The sequence below is a fragment of the Dendrobium catenatum genome, unplaced genomic scaffold (genome assembly GCF_001605985.2).
Source record: "Dendrobium catenatum unplaced genomic scaffold, ASM160598v2 fragScaff_scaffold_47, whole genome shotgun sequence".
Taxonomy (NCBI): Eukaryota; Viridiplantae; Streptophyta; class Magnoliopsida; order Asparagales; family Orchidaceae; genus Dendrobium; species Dendrobium catenatum.
In genome coordinates, this window is record NW_021318509.1 from 145,724 (window position 1) to 163,927 (window position 18,204).

The 18,204-nt window shown below is 33.5% G+C and overlaps 1 protein-coding gene across 1 annotated transcript; it reads left to right on the forward strand.

Moving 5' to 3' along the window:
- Nucleotides 1-287: 287 nt before the first annotated feature.
- Nucleotides 288-10,046, forward strand: LOC110105875 (plant UBX domain-containing protein 7-like). Its single transcript, XM_020835546.2, has 14 exons — nt 288-510; nt 1,957-2,052; nt 2,147-2,268; nt 2,372-2,455; nt 2,540-2,611; nt 2,694-2,759; nt 2,895-2,975; nt 4,046-4,166; nt 7,771-7,839; nt 7,930-7,998; nt 8,093-8,239; nt 8,827-8,917; nt 9,227-9,399; nt 9,817-10,046. Exons 2-14 carry the CDS (start codon nt 1,966-1,968, stop codon nt 9,979-9,981), a joined length of 1,347 nt encoding a protein of 448 aa, XP_020691205.1. The 5' UTR covers nt 288-510; nt 1,957-1,965; the 3' UTR covers nt 9,982-10,046.
- The last annotated feature ends 8,158 nt before the right edge of the window (nt 10,047-18,204 follow it).

The window sequence follows — 18,204 nt, forward strand, 5'->3', positions numbered from 1 at the left end:
ATATGCATGAGATTTATTTGAATAAGAATTTATTGGAAAAATTTTTTGTAGAGTATTAAAAAAATCATTATAATAATTTTAAACTTCTTAAATTTATAATTAATTATATATTTATAATTATTCAAATAAAAATAATGTGGTATATTCTATTTTCTGATATTAACTTCGCGTTAAAAAATTCTGATCTGTCAAACAACAATTTTAAAACTATCTTATACCAAAATTAGAGAATAAAAAGACGAAACTTTAATCTTTCTAAATATTTTTTAGCGGGCGACCCGCGCTGCCCTTCAACTCCCTCTTCTTTCGCGCATTCCCCTCCACTTTCGCGGGAGATTGAAACAACTTAATCGTTAGGTCGGCGAGGGAAAGCTTATAAAAACCTCTCCCAACTATTCCAATGTATCCTTCTTTCGATCATAGATTCCTTCGCCGTTGCTCTTCCTCTTCCACCTTCAGAAATCTTTTCTCTGATCAACAATCCTTGGCTGCAAATCCACAAACGAGTAGGTAAGACTCAAGAGATTTATATTTTTCCTTTTGGTATTCGTACGTTCTCGAGATTTTTATTTTTGTTAGGAAATTAGAAGATATTTGCATTTCTCTGTATGATTCTCTGCTAAAATCATTAAAAGTTGAAGTAGGCATGTACTGTGAATGACATTCGGTTGTGTTCATTCTTCAATTTTTGTTTTTTACTTCAACCAAAACAAGAAAAGTGAAATGTAAGTTATAACTAATTACTTCTCAACCAAATAAGTAGATGAAAGTTGAATTTCTATCAAAGTTCTTCATCATTATTTTTTATATTTCGTTTTCCTTTTTCCTCTTTCAAGTCTTTCAAACCAAACAAATTGAATGATTTTTAATTTGAGAGGCTGGGAAGTAGACCATTTTGTATGAAAATCTTCTTGGTTAGTCATTGTATTTTGATATGTTTAGATTTAATTAGAGAGACAACAATATATTTCGGCAATATCGGTAAAATTACACAGAAATGTTTATTAATTTTATTGTACACATTTCAAAGCCTTTTTAGATAATTGATATTGAAATAGTTGGGAAACTCATGATGAGTTTTAATACTGAGGATGGTATAATTTGTGGAAGAGCTTCCTTTGGCAAACTCCTTGGCACATTCCTTAGTGAAATCTTTTGGCGAGTTCAGTAACGAGTTTGTTCTGAGTAAGCAAGCTGCCTTAGGATATGCTTCAATTGCCAAGTTCTTCAAGTGTAGATCTTCTCTTCTGACAACTTCAGCTTTGAGGTGATTTTTATTTAGTTGAATTTAATTGAATGCTTTTTTAGATGACATAAGGCTTTTAACTGGTTTGTTTTAGTGCTTAGTGATCCGTTGAATTAGGGTTTATAACGACAATAAGATTGATTAAGTTGTCCTAGATGCATTGGGTGCATGTTGAAAATCGATAGTGTTTATGATCTTCTTCTTTTTATCCGTTATGTTAGCCATGAGACTTTTTCACAACTTCAACTTCATTTATAAAATTATTATTTAAAAAAAAACAAACAAACCGATTGGCTTACATCTATTGCTAACATTGTTCGATAAATCAAACTGTTACAAATCTGCAATCAAAAACATTATAGGAAAATATATAGAGCAGAGAAATCTTGAGGTAGAAAATGCTATGTATTTCACCGTGGAACGGTTCAGTGAATAATACACTTATATATGGAAAACTAGTAACAGAATGCTGTTAGCAAAGGACATTCCTATGTGGCTTGGCACATGTAATGGGAATATTCATCATGTGCAGAGTAACTATTTGAAAGTGATAGAATCTTCTAGATGCTTTGCTGTAACACAAACAACCCCTTAATTAAGAGGGATTTTTAGATGAACATAGCTTAAAAATATTGCTTTCATATTTACTCATTATTTTGCTCTTTATTACTCTATATTTGTATAAAAAGTATATTTCCTTTTCATTTCAGTTCTTTGCAATGGAGGCCAACAAACAGGAACTTGTCTCCAATTTTCTTGAGATCACAATGTGCAATTGCAGAGTTTCTGCTTTGAAGATCCTTGAGGTTCATAGTTATATTTGTCATTAACATATTTTTATTATAAAATGATTTTTATCATGCAATGCATGATGCAAAAATGTTTAATTATCTTCTACAGGATGTAGAATGGAACATTGAGGCTGCTATTCAATTGTTTTTTGAGGGTGGAAGCTCACATGGAGAATCGGCAGTGCTACCATCTAATCCTTTTTTGTATTCAGATTCCACTATTGTACCTACGTAAGTTATTTGTGATTTTTTGAAATAATTTCTGTATTTGTTTCTTTGGTAGGTTTTTGAAATATTTGAATTTGATTTTTGAAAAAAAAAAAAAAATTTGTAGTGGTTGGGGCTCAGCCGATGAAGATGAAGATGAAGTTGATGATGGTCAAAACCATTTTGACCTTGATGCCACTATCCAACCTAGGTAAGTCGATTTTTTTTTAATATAAGTATGGAATTGGTTTCTTTGGTGGTTTTTTGAATAAAGTAATTTTGAAAATGGGGTTAGGTGCACAGCGAATGGAAATGTAAGTGAAGAAGCTCTAGAACGTCTGAATTTATATTCCGGAATTGTACCTACGTAAGTGGATTTAAGGCTTGATTCTTTAAACTAATTTTTGCTAGCATTTGAAATATTTTATTCTAAAAAAAAATATTTTCAGGGGTTGGGGTTCAGCAGATGAAATTGAAGTTGTTGAATCTCAGGAACATGATGATAATGAACATGGGTATAAATGAGTGTGATAATCAACCATTCATTATTTCAATCATACAACATATTATTCCTCTGATAATTTTAATAATATTGTAATTTCTCTTCTTACATGAATGGAATGTTGATGTTGCGGACTTGCATTCATTAGTGTTGATGGAGTCCTTGAATATCCCAATTTTTCACCACTTAGTAATGAGAGGCTTTATGATGATGATTCAGAATCAGATAGGTATGTTGATCTTATTCACTATTTTAAGATTGTATTTAGGCTATTTCATTTAGCTTAAATGAATGTTGTTTTGTAAGCTTTTTTTTCTTTTAAAATTTACAGCTTTATTGTGATGTATGAAAATTATATCTTAGATTTTAGTATGTTTAATTTTTCACTTTGATGATTTCTCTATAGTTTTTAAATGTGAATGTAGAAAGGTTATTCAATTTTCTTTATGTAGCAAATTTTTAGTTTTTAGCTTTGCACAATACTTAAGTATGAAGTTTGTGGTAACAATTTTGAGCTAAATAAGTGATAATGGTGTGATTATAAAATGGAAAATGCATGCAATACTATATGCGTGCTGAAAATGTTGAAGAAGGAAAGAAACTAATTTTGCATGATACTAAAAGAGTAAAAGTAGTTTTGCATGTATATAAATCATTGATAAATATAAGATTTGTTAAAATGTATTTAGTTAAAGTTACCAAATAGCCAGTAGTTAATAGAACTTCCAGGCAAATTATAAATAGATTTTGTATTATTGTCTATAGGTCATATAGGTTATGATATGCTGAATCACAAGGATCAAATATTACAGAAATGATGAGTTTCTAGTCTAAATGTCTTTATCAAAATTATTAATAATCCACATACTATTGTAATTTTAATCTGTCATAAGGTGTAGATATCTCAGTTACCTGAATTTTTTTTAGTTAAGATATTTGTTGGCATTATTTTGCTCCATCATCCCCTTTTGTGTTGTAATGTATTAGTTTGGAAGAATTATGATTTTTTTAGCTAAAGAGTTCTTTCTCTCTATTATAGTTAGAAGTTTAACTTTTTGCTTGTATGACATTTAATTAGTTACTACAAATAATAGCTTATACTCATTAAGTTGAATTTTAAATTTAGTTATTTAATTTAGGACTAATTCAACCATAATAGTGTGCTAGAAATTGAATGGACTTTATCAAATGATTAGTTTTGAGCGAGTGGTCTATTTTTTATTTACATTTAGCCAATTAAGCAATGCATAGCATTATTTTTAAAGTTTTTATTATACTTGTCAACTTATGTAATTGTAGGTTAGAGTCAAGTTCTGGGACATCTGAAGATTATGATTCGAAAGAAGAAGAATATAACGAAACAAATCTCTCTATGTTGCATGGACGTCCAAATTACATTTTTCACGGGCACTTTCATGAGGTATACAAACTATAGCATTAAAATTATCTTCTTATGATACAGAGAGATTGCTTTTTTTCTTCTTAATATTTTATTTCCCTTTGTGAATTTCTATTCAATTAGAAAATTTGTTATAGTTTTCAAATCGGCTTAATTTTAATCAATGGTTTTTTTGGTATTGTATTTTAATTGTAACTTAAATATTAATGTTGTTGGAACTATTTGATACTTAAATTCTTTTGTTTTAAACCCTCACTATGGGGCCTATACATTAAATAAATATGAATATTACAAGTCTTTAGTGAATCATCAACCCTCTAAAAATACATCATTTGAAATAAAACCTATGAGTAGTCTATCCAATCTACTACAAGAGAAAACAAAGAAAAGAAACTAAATAAAAGAAAAGAAACAACAACCAACAAAGGAGTAGAAAGGCCAACAGAGATGAAAGAAAGCCAAGGAGGAACCCAAAGAGAGAAGCCACCCGATCAGGAAAACCTGAAAAACAACACTATATCCACAATTAACAAAATTAAATTATAAAGGAACCTGCAAAAAAGGACACCACAACCTCAACCCAGCACCCCTTCTAAACAAAAGCCAAGCACCTCCTTCACAACCAGCACCACAACAAGGCCTCCCTACAAAATAACCAAAACCACAGTGAGCCGGAAAACCCACATCCAAAGAAAACAAACCGAAACCCAAGCTAAAGTAAAAAAAAGAAAGAACTATTTCTTTTTAGACTTCTTTCTACAACGTTTGCCTCCACCTTGACCAAAAGTTTTTTCAATAATACGATTAACATTCAAATTGCAAAATTCCTGAGCATCCTCATTTGGCCCAAAGAAATCCTCCCCATCACCCCTGCAAGGTGAGGAGAGAGACTCCTAAAGCCAATTATTTTGATTCGAAATAACTGTCAATTGAGCTTTCATGACCTCATTTGAAATAAACAAAACAGTGACTTCAAAAATATGCTTGTTTAATGGTTCCAACAAAGTCACAGGAGAGTCCACAGAAACAACCTCCATACCAGAGGAATTAATTGCATCCCCTACTGCAATAGGCACATCAACACCAACCAAAGAGCTCAATACTTCACAGCCCCCAGCAGCAACATCTATATGAACACTAAGAGAAATAATAGGACTAGCAACACAATTAACCATACAATTATTAGCTTCCCTTAACCTCATTAACACTGCAAGATGTAGCCAAAGGATGAAAATCCTCCACATTAAAAATAGGCTTAATTATAGCACCATTAGGATCCTTAAACACCCCAATTAGAGCATCAATAGAACCATGCGCCCCAATGTTATCCAAAGAATCAACATTAGCAATAGCATGCTCCTTAGCAATAACCGTATAGTTTGCCTCACTATTATCCTCATTAAGAATCTTATGAATAACATGGATAACATTTAAGGAAGGAAGAACAATATTAACCAAAGTATCATTATTAACAATAGCATTCTCTTCAAAAATAACATTAAGATTAACCGGATTAGCAGCATTAACACCAGCATTCATCGAGGTAGAGGAGGAAATAAGACGACAATCACCTTTGATATGTCCAATACTTTTACATAGTGCACAAAAGGAGGAAATTCTTCCATGATTATATTCTGAATATAACCTAATTTTTTAGGACCTAACCAAACATTATCAGGAAAACTTTTAGTGATGTCAAGTTCAACTAAAACACAGGCAACAAAGGAATGGGAGCCATTACAGGTCGCATTATAAACTTTTAGCGGTCGACCAAAAAGTGAACCAAGACCATGAAGGATACGAGGAGAAAGTAGGTGAGGGGCACATGTTAGGGAAGGAGATCCAAATAGGAATTACAGGAGACTCCACGGCAATATCAAGGAGGGGCGACCATTTGATCAATTTCGTATAATAGTTATTAACAAGTTAAGATCTATGGAAAAAAACTCTACTGTAATCCAAGTCATTAATCAACTTAATCAAAATGTGAGAAGAATCCAATAAAGTAATGGAGAAATCGCTAATAAGTTTTAGATTAAAGAAAAACCTTTGGATAGAGTCAAGAGAGGGGTCGTGAGGGAAAGAAACCAACTAACGCAAAATACAGAGCCGTTGCAAGGGTGAAAATTTCTTCCTCAGAAATCCATAGAAACAACAAGCCATGAAAAGAGGTAGGTTTTAGATCAAAAAACCTCGCATCAAGGGAAGAGCCATAGAGAGCATTGTGGAAAGACTGCGACTTGATTGGGCCATCCAAAAATCCAAGGTCGACCAAGCGATTTACCACCATACCAGCCAAAGTGGCCGGTGGTGGACGAATCAAAAGAAACGGGAAAGCAAAAAATAGCACAAAAGGAAAAGGGGAAATAGAAGACTTCCTTGAGCAAAAAATCGACGAGGCAGAGCCTCCAGCAGCGCCGAGGATGCACTAGGGAAAAAACCCTTTGACACTTAGATTCTTTATACCCCATATGAACTTTTTTAGGTTTTTCTAGGAGATGTCAATTACATTTAGTTTTGATTGTGACATAAACACCAAAAGGAACATCCAAGGGATCACAGTCACTAGACTTATGTTCTAGCATTGACTTGACAACATCTACCAGTTGACCTCTAACTGCTTTACTAACCATCTTACAACTTCTAGCCTATCTCACGATCCCACGATCTCACATAATTGTTCCCATTTACAGCACAAAATGATCCCAGCACTCTCAATACGCTCTCACGCTCACTTTGCAATCGAAATCAAGATTTCTTTCTTTCTCTCATGCTCGTTTCCCTCTATGTCAGAACGACACCAACATCCCGTCTCATCCTCTACAAACGAACTCACTTGCGAGTAAAGCCGAGCTCAATGACCCTTTGCTTACAACTCGAGCCTCCTCTCTCGTCTGTCTCGGCTTATTAAGCCTGATACTATCAACCACCCTTTACAAGATTAATTTTAAGATGGATAACTCAGACACATACAGAGTACATATATGCTTCTTTTCCATCTATCCAGCTCTAGGGTGGTTTTGCCTCTTCTCCTTTTGAGTTTGATTGAGCTTTCACTTACACATACAACTAGGTGGGTTAGTGGTATTGTTAATCAAGCAATATGTAAGTTCAGTATTTTGGACTCATTATCATTGTTGTGATATCATGTTATAAGTCACCCCCCCCTTCCTCTCATGTGGTGTGGTGTAGAAAACTACCAATATTTAGGTCACCTTTACTTCTCTAGGTTTGCGAGGTACCCTTGGGCGATACAATCCATGGTGGTTGATAAGGATTCTTATGATTATAGAAGTCTGATCATCTTCTTTGACTAAGTAGCATGGGAACTATAACGACTTGGGATGATAGGAAACTATGGAATATTGATCATCTTTTCTTAAATCAACTTATTTTTTAGGATAGATTTCACATATCTGGGTTAGATTTCCTCCCTAAGATAGTTCTTATTCTTTAGGATAAACATCCTTCATTCCTAAGATTCATTATAATATCTTTGATAAGTTACTTTCCAACAGTTGAGAGGGGTTTTGTTTTGTTGCTATTTTTTCTTGAATTTTATTTTTTTGTTTTCTTTTAACTACTAATTAACTATTGGTATTAACAAGCATTATTTTATATGCAGGCAAAAGTCGAGTCTTCCCATCTTGATAGATGGTTATTAGTGAATGTGCAAACAAGGGAGGAATATATGGTAGTCATCCTTAAAACTTCTTGTGATATTTCTTTTTCAATATTGCATTGTAATTAAAATAAGCACTGATTTAACTATTGCCCTCTTCAGCTAAATAGAGAGACATGGTCAGATGTCACTGTCCAAGAATTATTGAGATCACATTTTTTATTTTGGGAGGTCTGTAGTTGTACCATGTTTTCGTAGTTAAGAATTTAGGATAAAGTGTTCTTTTACTAATGATTGCATACCGTATCATGTTATTTTATTTTAGATTAATGACAAAGACACTATTGAGGGACAAAAAGTATGTTGTTTTTACAAGTTGATGACATTGCCTGCAATTTTGGTCGTTGATCCAATAACAGGAGAGAAAATGTATGCTTGTCATGGAATGAAGCAACCAGATGACTTGCTAAAGGTAAAATTTTACCAATTTCTTACATAAAAAAGTTTCTCTAGGATTCAGTGGCAGTTGGTTTGGTTTGGAATTTTGCATTTAAAAAATGTGATGAGCTGGGTGTTATGCAACTGTGACTGTTTGATTCTCGGAAGTTTTCTCATTCTATTGGTGTGAGATTTAGGCTTTATTTGAGACAATTTTTTGACTGCTTCTTAAAATAGTTTTTTTTTTTTCAAAAAAATTTATTTTTTGTACTAAAAAGTTGCTTTAAAAAACAGTTTGAAAGCCGTCCCAAAAGAAGCCTTAATTTTTCCTTATTTTGATAAAAACATTTCCATAACTATTTCTTATGTATAATTTTTTTAGTATCTAATTTTTGCTGAAATTTGTGGATATTTACGGTCTTTTTATTATTAATTAGATTTAGGCTATGCTATCTTATGTTTTAATCTAAATAATGTGCATTGCTCGATTATTTAATAACTTATGATCTTTGAATGCTCAGTATCACTTTCTCTTGGTAAAGTTATTTTATTTATTTATTGTAATCTCTGCTCTCTCTCCCTATAAAAGTGTTATATGATGCTGAAGCCTTGTTTTTTTAGGATTTGATGAGATTTTCTGATAGAAGTCCAAAGCAGAACCTTCAAGCAAGCACACGAAGAGAAAATGCTAGTGCTTCAACACACCAAACAGGTTGGCTACTAATATGCTATAGGTTCTTTCGATGAACTGTTTTGTGAGAACTCATAATATATCTTGATTTAATTTGTTTTTAGCATGTTTTTTCTCCTTAACAAATTTAGATGCAATAGAAATAATTTTCATAGCAGTTTATGATTAGTTCAAAACATCTATCCTTTAAAATTTAGTTTCTTAATGGCATATTGGATCTGCCAAATTTTTTATGTTGCAAAAGTCTCCACAAATATGAAGTAAAACCTAGCTAAGAACAACAATTTTATCTTCTTACTTATACAGATGTCCAAATTTATGCTTTTTCAGAGGCAAATGAGGTGTCACAACCTAAGGAAATCAATCTAGAGCCCACAACTAAAACAAGCTATCCTCCTCTGCCAGAAGAACCTATAGAAAAGAAGCACACTTGCAAAGTAGGAATATGTCTTCCAAGCGGCGAGAGAGTGCAGAGGAGCTTCTTAAAAACAGATTCGACAAAGGTAAAGTTATTGTCAAATAATTAATCATAAAGCTGATCAATTTTTTGTTAGGAGGAATTATTCTGTGTGGACACCAAACAGTCCGGAGACCAATCAGAACGTGCCACATCACTCGGTACCGAGTGGCACCGAGCACCGGTACTGAGCAAAAAACTGACATGGTGCATTCTTGTTGGTTTCCAGACACCTTCTGGGTCCGCACATAATATTTTTTCGTCAGGATGGGCTTTAAAGCTCTTAGATTTGCATCGATATTAGCAATATCTATATGATATCTAAAGGCTGCACAAATATCCATGTAAGATTAAAAGTTTTGAAGCCATCTTGACATAAAACGTATTATCAAGATATCCTTATGTAATCTTTTTTTATTATGATATTGCATTTATAAATTTTATTTTGATTGCTTGTATGCAGTTGTTATGGTCTTTCTGTTCAACTTTGTTAAAGAAAGAAGAAGAATCTCAAAGTTTTTGCTTTATAGTTCCTCGTTCTCCTATGTTATTTTATGATACGGACACATCCTTTGAGGAGGCTGGTTTATCCAACACTCTGTTAAGACTAAGCTTCAGAGGAGATTAACAGATGATTAGCTGATGTTATCAACATTAAATTTTTAATTTTTATATATTTTTTTTATTCTTTGATTTAAGAGGCTTATTGTAATTAAAGTTTTGTTTGGTATGGTTTTCTTACTGCTTTGTAAAACAAATTTTTAGTATAAAAAATTTTTAAAGTAGAGATTTTTGTACGAAAAGCTATCCCAAACGAAGCCTAAGCGTTAATTCATTTTTTTAATGAGTTCAAATCTTGAACCTCGTTTAGAGGACAAAATTGTATGACACTGCATTGTATATTAAATTATTTATTGTAATTTTTTTTATTTTTGAAATTCCAAGAGAATTTGTTAATAATCGCTTTAACTTTAAGGAAAGGTGAAGAAATATGATGATGATGATGATGATAACATTATAATTTAAAAAATAAGAATTTTTTTAATAAATTAATATTAATTGCATTATTTTCATAAATAACACTGCCGTTGCCAGGTCCGAAGTCCTGGATGAAAAAAGTGGAGGGTTGCGTTAGGTAATCGACAGCCAGCGTAAAACTTGTCGAACAATAATGACATGAATCCTTTAAGAAGTTGTGTTAATGCTAGGGCGTCCCCTGGAAGCGACGTACTGTATGGCCTGAATACAGTGACAATTGTGCAAGGGCCGCTGCACCGGCGCTCGGGTGCAGTGTTAAATAGGCAAGGGTTCCCACATCAAGGACGGATGTGGGCAAAGAAGCTAGTCCATGAAATTAAAATTAGGATAGAAACTTGGAATATAGGCTCCCTTACAGGAAAATTAATTGAATTAATAGATATTAGGATAATGGGAAAATGCGGCAGACCTATTTCGGTTGGGTTACATCAAGGATCAGCCTTAAGCCCATATCTTTTTGCTTTAGTCTTGGATGTTCTCACTAGACATTTGCAAGAGGATGTACCTTGGTGTATGCTTTTTGCTGATGATATTCTTCTTGTTGATAAGACTAGAGATGGAGTTGAAGGTAAACTTGAATCCTTGGGGGAAGGCCTTTAGCTTGATGTACATCTTATATAGTATATTACATGATGTGAATACAAAGAGTCAATGTTGACGTGTTTGTTTGGTCGGGATGATTGATCATCAGTGTAAGTCGGAAGGATCGTAGTCGGTGGGCGACGGAGGTTGAAGGGACTATAGTCAGTGGGCGATGTAAGTCAGAAGGATCGTAGTCGGTGGATGACGGAGGTCAGAAGGACTGTAGTCGGTGGGCGACACAAGTCGTAAGGACCATAGTCTGCGAGCGATGGAGGTCGGAAGGACTGTAGTCGATGGGCGACGTAAGTAAGAACCGTAGTTGGTGAGCAACGGAGGTTGGAAGGACTATTGTCGGTGGGCGACGTAAGTTAGAAGGACCGTAGTCGGCGGGTGATGGATGTTGAAAGGATTGTAGTCAGTGGGCAACATAAGTTGAAAGGACTGTAGTTGGCGGGCGACAAAGGTCGTAAAGACTGTTGTCTGACGACGTAGGTCGAAAGGATTGTGTATCGTAGAAGTCCAATAATGGACATAAATCCAGCATCAGATAGATGTCCGGAGAAAATCCAACAGCAGGTAAAAGTCCAGCGTTGGGTATAAACTTGGCGACAAGCGGAGGCGCGACGTCGGGTAGAAGTCCGACGTTAGTTGGCAGCCGAGGAGAACTCCGACGTCACTTGGAGGTTAATTGGGCAGAATTTCGACGTCACTTGCAAGTCAGGCAGATTTGTGGCATCCTGTGGAAGTCGGATAAAATTCCGGCGTCCCATGGAAGTCGAGCAAAATTCCAGCGACTCGTGGAAGTCGGGCAGAATTCCGGCGGTGGTCGAGGAGGAATTTCTTCCCTCTTATCTTTCTTCTTTTCTCTTCTCCTTCTTCATGCTTCTTGCTTGCCTAGCTCCGATCCCCTCTCAAGAGAAATGAGGGGTCTATTTATAAATTTATGGAGTGGCATGACCTGTAAATAGATGAGAGATCTGGGGTGAATGTGGAGTGGTTTAGATGGACAACCGATATTGAATCCTTTGATTGTGGACTGTTCATCAGACATTTGAAGGTTCTAATGATATCAGAATTCAGCGATCTTAGGCTCGTTGGATTCGTCTCGTCGAACTGATCGATTCAACTATAAGCATGTCACGTTTAGAAATCGTTTGGCAATCCAAATTGTGGTTCGAACCTTCCAACATGGCTTCGCGTCCTCGATTTGGACTCATTTAAGCTCGGATTGAGTTGAATTTGGTGTTGTTAGGTTTGTATTTCTGAGACACTCAGTTTGACTATAAGTTTGGTGAAATCGTAGTTTAGATGATCCTGAATCTAATACATCACACAACCAAAGTATAAAAATAGGCCAATGAAAATAAAAGTACAGTCAAAGGATTACAATTATTGACACTATAATAATGATTTGATAAATTTAATAATTTTGTGACTTAAGCTTTTATTTTCTTATTTTAATTTGATAAAATTACATGTTTTATTAATGCATTCAGTATATTGAATTTGTTGGAAACTTGTGGTTTTTATTTTTGGGTTGTTATTTCTTAAAAGTAAAGAAGCTTTTTAAGTATTAATAATTTATCTTCCAAATTAGGACTTGCTTGTTCGTTAATTTTTACTATTTTTTCATCCCACAACAGCAAAATTTATTTATTTGATAAAACTACTTTTTTTCTAAATATGTTCTGAATACTACTATTTTTGTATTTTTTTTCAAAAATTTTTCTGTTATTAACTTCTCAATATAAAAAAACTCTCTTCTGTCAAACAACAAATTTATAACTAACATTTACCAAATTTAAAAACAACTTAATGGTTAGGTCTGCGAGGGAAAGCTTATAAAAACCTCTTCCAACTAGTCCAATATATCCTTCTTTTGATCATAAATTCCTTCGCTATTGCTCTTCCTCTTCCACCTTCAGAAAAATTTTCTCTGATCAACAATCCTTGTCTGTAAATCCACAAACGGCTGAATAGGAGAAACATTTTTGAATCGGTGAAATATTTTCGATCTTGCGGAAGGGACGAACCGAAATTTTGTCGAGCTCATCGTCAACGAATAATTCGTGGCCGCTCGTCCTGATTGATAGTGTCCGGCGGCGAACGGCAGGTAAGGCTTGTTTTAATTTGATTTGAATTTTATCGATTTGCGTGTAGGAATTACATTGGGCAAATTTATAGTTCTTCTTGGATGATTTGGACGTTCTGAATACAATGACGCAGTCCGTTTTGCGTTCGAACGTCGTTTGAGAGACGTCGTGCATTATTTTCGGGAGTCGGTCGCCAATTTTTGACTGGTCGCACTCGATTCAACTGCGAGAGGTATCGACCTAAAGGAATTTGATGTTCTGGTTATAACGAAGATGTCCGTTCGGCGATTGGACATCATTTGACCCTTCAAATGATTAATTGTGTCAACACGTACACGCGTCACTTTATCACCGATTTTGTTCTTTTCATACGCGTATTTGATTTGTAAGTCAACACAACCTAAATTGAATCGTTTAATAAATGTGTAAAAAGTATCAACCTGAACCCAACCTATTAAGCCTTTTTTTAATAATTATTAACTATAAATTTATGATATTTCATAAAACATAATTAGATTATACCTATTACTTACATACATGTAAAAAGAATATATTAATATAGTCATTTTGATATAAAAATATATCTGTGGGACCACTTGAATCAGACTTGTTTAATAAATGGCCGAAAAACTAGATTCAAATCTGACTCGTTTATTAAATGGGTAATCCATAACATAGATTTTTTGTGCAAGATCACTTATTGACACCTATAGCAATGATTTAATAAATTCACGAATATTTGCAATTTTGTATAATTTGCATGACTTCAGCTTTTATTTTTGTATTTTAATTTATTGGAATCTATATTTGTATTAATTCAATATGAATCATGAATAAACTGAGCAAAATACTCATCAATTGCACACGAAAAAGTTGGCTACTCTGACCATAATGATAGAAAAATCTTTGCAACAAATTGTGGTTATCATAAAAGGTATTTTTCCTTTTCATTTCAGTTCTTTGCAATGGAGGCCAACAAGCAGGAACTTGTCTCCACTTTTCTTGAGATCACAATGTGCAATTGCAGGGTTTCTGCTTTGAAGATCCTCGAGGTTCATAGTTACATTTGTTATTAACATATTTTTATTATAAAATGATTTTTATCATGCAATGAATGATTCAAAAATGTTTAATTATCTTCTACAGGATGTAGAATGGAACATTGAGGCTGCTATTCAATTGTTTTTTGAGGGTGGAAGCTCACATGGAGAATCGGTAGTGCTACCATCTAATCCTTTTTTGTATTCGGATTCCACTATTATACCTACGTAAGTTATTTGTGATTTTTGAAATAATTTTTGTATTTGTTTCTTTGGTAGGTTTTTGAAATATTTGAATTTGATTTTTGAAAAAATAAAATAAAATTTGTAGTGGTTGGGGCTCAGCCGATGAAGATGAAGATGAAGATGAAGTTGATGATGGTCAAAACCATTTTGACCTTGATGCCACTATCCAACCTAGGTAAGTGGATTTTTTTCTTAATATAAGTATGGAATTGGTTTCTTTGGTGGGTTTTTTGAATAATGTAATTTTGAAAGTGGGGTTAGGTGCCCAGAGGATGAAAATGAAGGTGAAGATGCTCAAGAACATTGGGATTTTGATCCCGAAATTGTGCCCACGTAAGTGGATTTTAGGTGTGATTCTTTAAACTAATTTTTGCTAGAATTTGAAATATTTTATTCTAAAAAAATATATTTTCAGGGGTTGGGGTTCGGCGGATGAAATTGAAGTTTTGGAATCTCAGGAACATGAGCATGGGTATAAATGAGTGTGATAATCAACATTCATTATTTCAACCATACAACATATTGTTCCTTTGATAATTTTAATAATATTGTAATTTCTCTTCTTACATGAATGGAACGTTGATGTTGCGGACTTGCATCCATTAGTGTTGATGGAGCCCTTGAATATCCCAATTTTTCACCACCTAGTAATGAGAGGCTTTATGATGATGATTCAGAATCAGATAGGTATGTTGATCTTATTCACTATTTTAAGATTGTATTTAGGCTATTTCATTTAGCTTAAATGAATGTTGTTTTGTAAGCTTTTTTTCTTTTAAAATTTATAGCTTTATTGTGATGTATGAAAATTATATCTTAGATTTTAGTATGTTTAATTTTTTACTTTGATGACTTCTCTATAGTTTTTAAATGTGAATGTAGAAAGGTTATTCAATTTTCTATATGTAGCAAATTTTTAGTTTTTAGCTTTGCACAATACTTAAGTATGAAGTTTGTGGTAACAATTTAGAGATAAATAAGTGATAATGGTGTGATTATAAAATAGAAAATGCATGCAATACTATATGTGTGCTAAAAATGTTGAAGAAGGAAAGAAACTGATTTTGCATGATACTGAAAGAGTAAAAGTAATTTTGCATGTATATAAATCATTGATAAATATAAGATTTGTTAAAATGTATTTAGTTAAAGTTACCAAATAGCCAGTAGTTAATGGAACTACCAGGGAAATTATAAATAGATTTTGAATTATTGTCTATAGGTCATATAGGTTATCATATGTTGAATCTCAAGGGTTGAATATTACATAAATAATGTGTTTCTAGTCTAAATGTATTTATCAAAATTATTAATAATTCACATACTATTTAATTTTAATCTGTCATAAGGTGTAGATCTCTCATTTACCTGCATTATTTTTAGTTGAGATAATTGTTGGCATTATTTTGCTCCATCATCCCCTTTTGTGTTGCAATGTATTAGTTTGGAAGAATTATGATTTTTTTAGCTAAAGAGTTCTTTCTCTCTATTATAGTTAGAAGTTCAACTTTTTGCTTGTATGACATTTAATCAGTTACTATAAATAATAGCTTATAATCATTAAGTTGAATTCTCAATTTAGTAATTTAATTTAAGGTTAATTCAACCATATTAGTGTGCCAGAAATTGAATGGACTTTATCTCATGATTAGTTTTGAATCAATGATCTATTTTTTATTTACATTTAGCCATTTAAGCAATAAATAACATTATTTTTAAAATTTTTATTATTCATCTCAACTTATGTAATTGTAGGTTAGAGTCAAGTTCTGGAACATCTGAAGATTCTGATTCAAAAGAAGAAGAATACAACGAAACAAATATCTCTATATTGCATGGACGTCCAAATTACTTATTTCACGGGCACTTTCATGAGGTATACAAACTATAACATTAAAATTATCTTCATATGATACTGAGAGGTTTCTTTTTTTTTTCTTTTTAATATTTTATTTTCCTTTGTGAATTTCTATTCGATTAGAAAATTTGTTTTAGTTTTCAAATCTTCTTAATTTTAATCAATTGATTTTTTTAGTACAATATTTTAATTGTAACTTAAATATTAATGTTGTTGGCACTAATTGACACTTATTTTTTTAAAACCCTCACTATAGGGCATATACGTTAAATAAAATGAAGATTACAAGTCTTTAGTGATAAATATCCCTCTAAAAATACATCATTTTGAAAAGAAATAACAACTAGCAATAGAGCAGAAAGGCCATCAGAGCTCAAAGAAAACCAAGGAGGAACCCAAAGAGAGAAGGAACCCGATTAAGACAACTTGATAAACAACACTAGATCCACGATTAGCAACAGACCATTATAAAGGAACTTGAAAAAAAGGACACCACAACCTCAACCCAGCACCCCTTCCAAACAAAAGCCAAGCACCACCTCCACAACCAGCACCACAACAAGACTCCCTACAAAACAACCCAAATCATAGTGATCCGAAAAACCCACTATTAATTCTTGTTGAATCTTAATTAGGTTGTTAAACCTAAGCTAATGTCCTAAGGCTAACTAAGATGGAGGTGAATTAGTACTTTTAAAAATTAGTTCTTTGATTTAAAAATTCAAAACCAGTATATAATTTGCAAAGCAAGTTAATTAAGACTTTGAAAATAAAATTTTCAACCATGGAAAAATAAAACTTGCAGTAAGTAAATAAGCAGCGAAAAAAATAAAAGACACGAAGATTTATTGTGGTTCGGTCAAACATGAACTACATCCATTCCCTTAAGATTCCCTCTCCATGTATTGCACTATACCACAAGTGTCTCTCCTTTTGCCTCCACAGCAAGGCGAAGAAGTCTTTACAAAACTCTCTTACACTAATCCCCGGTGCAGCAGAGAATCGTCGTCCTTTTACACCCTCCAAGTGTAGACAGAGTACCCTCATCCTTTCACACTCTCCAAGTGTCGGCAGAGTACTGTCGGTTGTTCACACTATCCAAGTGTAGGCAGAGAACCTTCGTCCTTTCACACTTCCCAAGTGTCAGTAGAGAACTGGATCTTATCCTAAGATCTTCTCACGAGTAATCTAAAAAGACAAGAGGAAGAGTGATAACAAACAATTACAATGAGATCCTTACCTTTGAGTAACTCTGTGAACCTCCACATTCCAATTGCAAGAAATCTCACTCAAACACTCTCTCACACTCTCTCTTACAATTGCCCTTGAAAAATCACATAGACAGATGATAAGATTCGATTCACGTCAGTTTTAGTGGACCCTATTATACAAAAGACATGAAAAATCATCCTGAAAATTGAAAATTTCAAGTTTAGACGTACATGATCGTATTGTACGATCATATGTTCGTACGTATGAACAGTTTAAACACTGTTGCGTACGAACCTATTGTGAATTGGTACGAAATCATTTTGTACCCGATCATCGTCCGGTACGAAACAAGTTCCTCCGGTACGAACATAAAATTTTAAATTTCGTCTGTACGAACCGTCGAGATGAAACGAACGAAACCATAACCGAGACGTTAATCCCGGTACGAAATTAAATATCGTACGTACGATCTTTGTATATGGACAAAATAGAAATGTTTGTCCCTGGACGAAAATAAATATCGTATGTACGATCTTCGTTTGAGGACAGAACAGAGACGTTCGTCCCTGGATGAAAATAAATCTCGTCTGTACGATCTTCATTTGAGGACAAAATAGAGACGTTTGTCCCTGGATGAAAATAAATATCGTCCGTACGATCTTCGTTCGAGGATAGAACTAGACGTTCGTCCCTGGACGAAATTAAATATCATTCGTACGATCCATACTTAGAAAATTTTTTGCCCTTTCTGTTTGTACCATTGCTCGCTGGAGGAAATAACT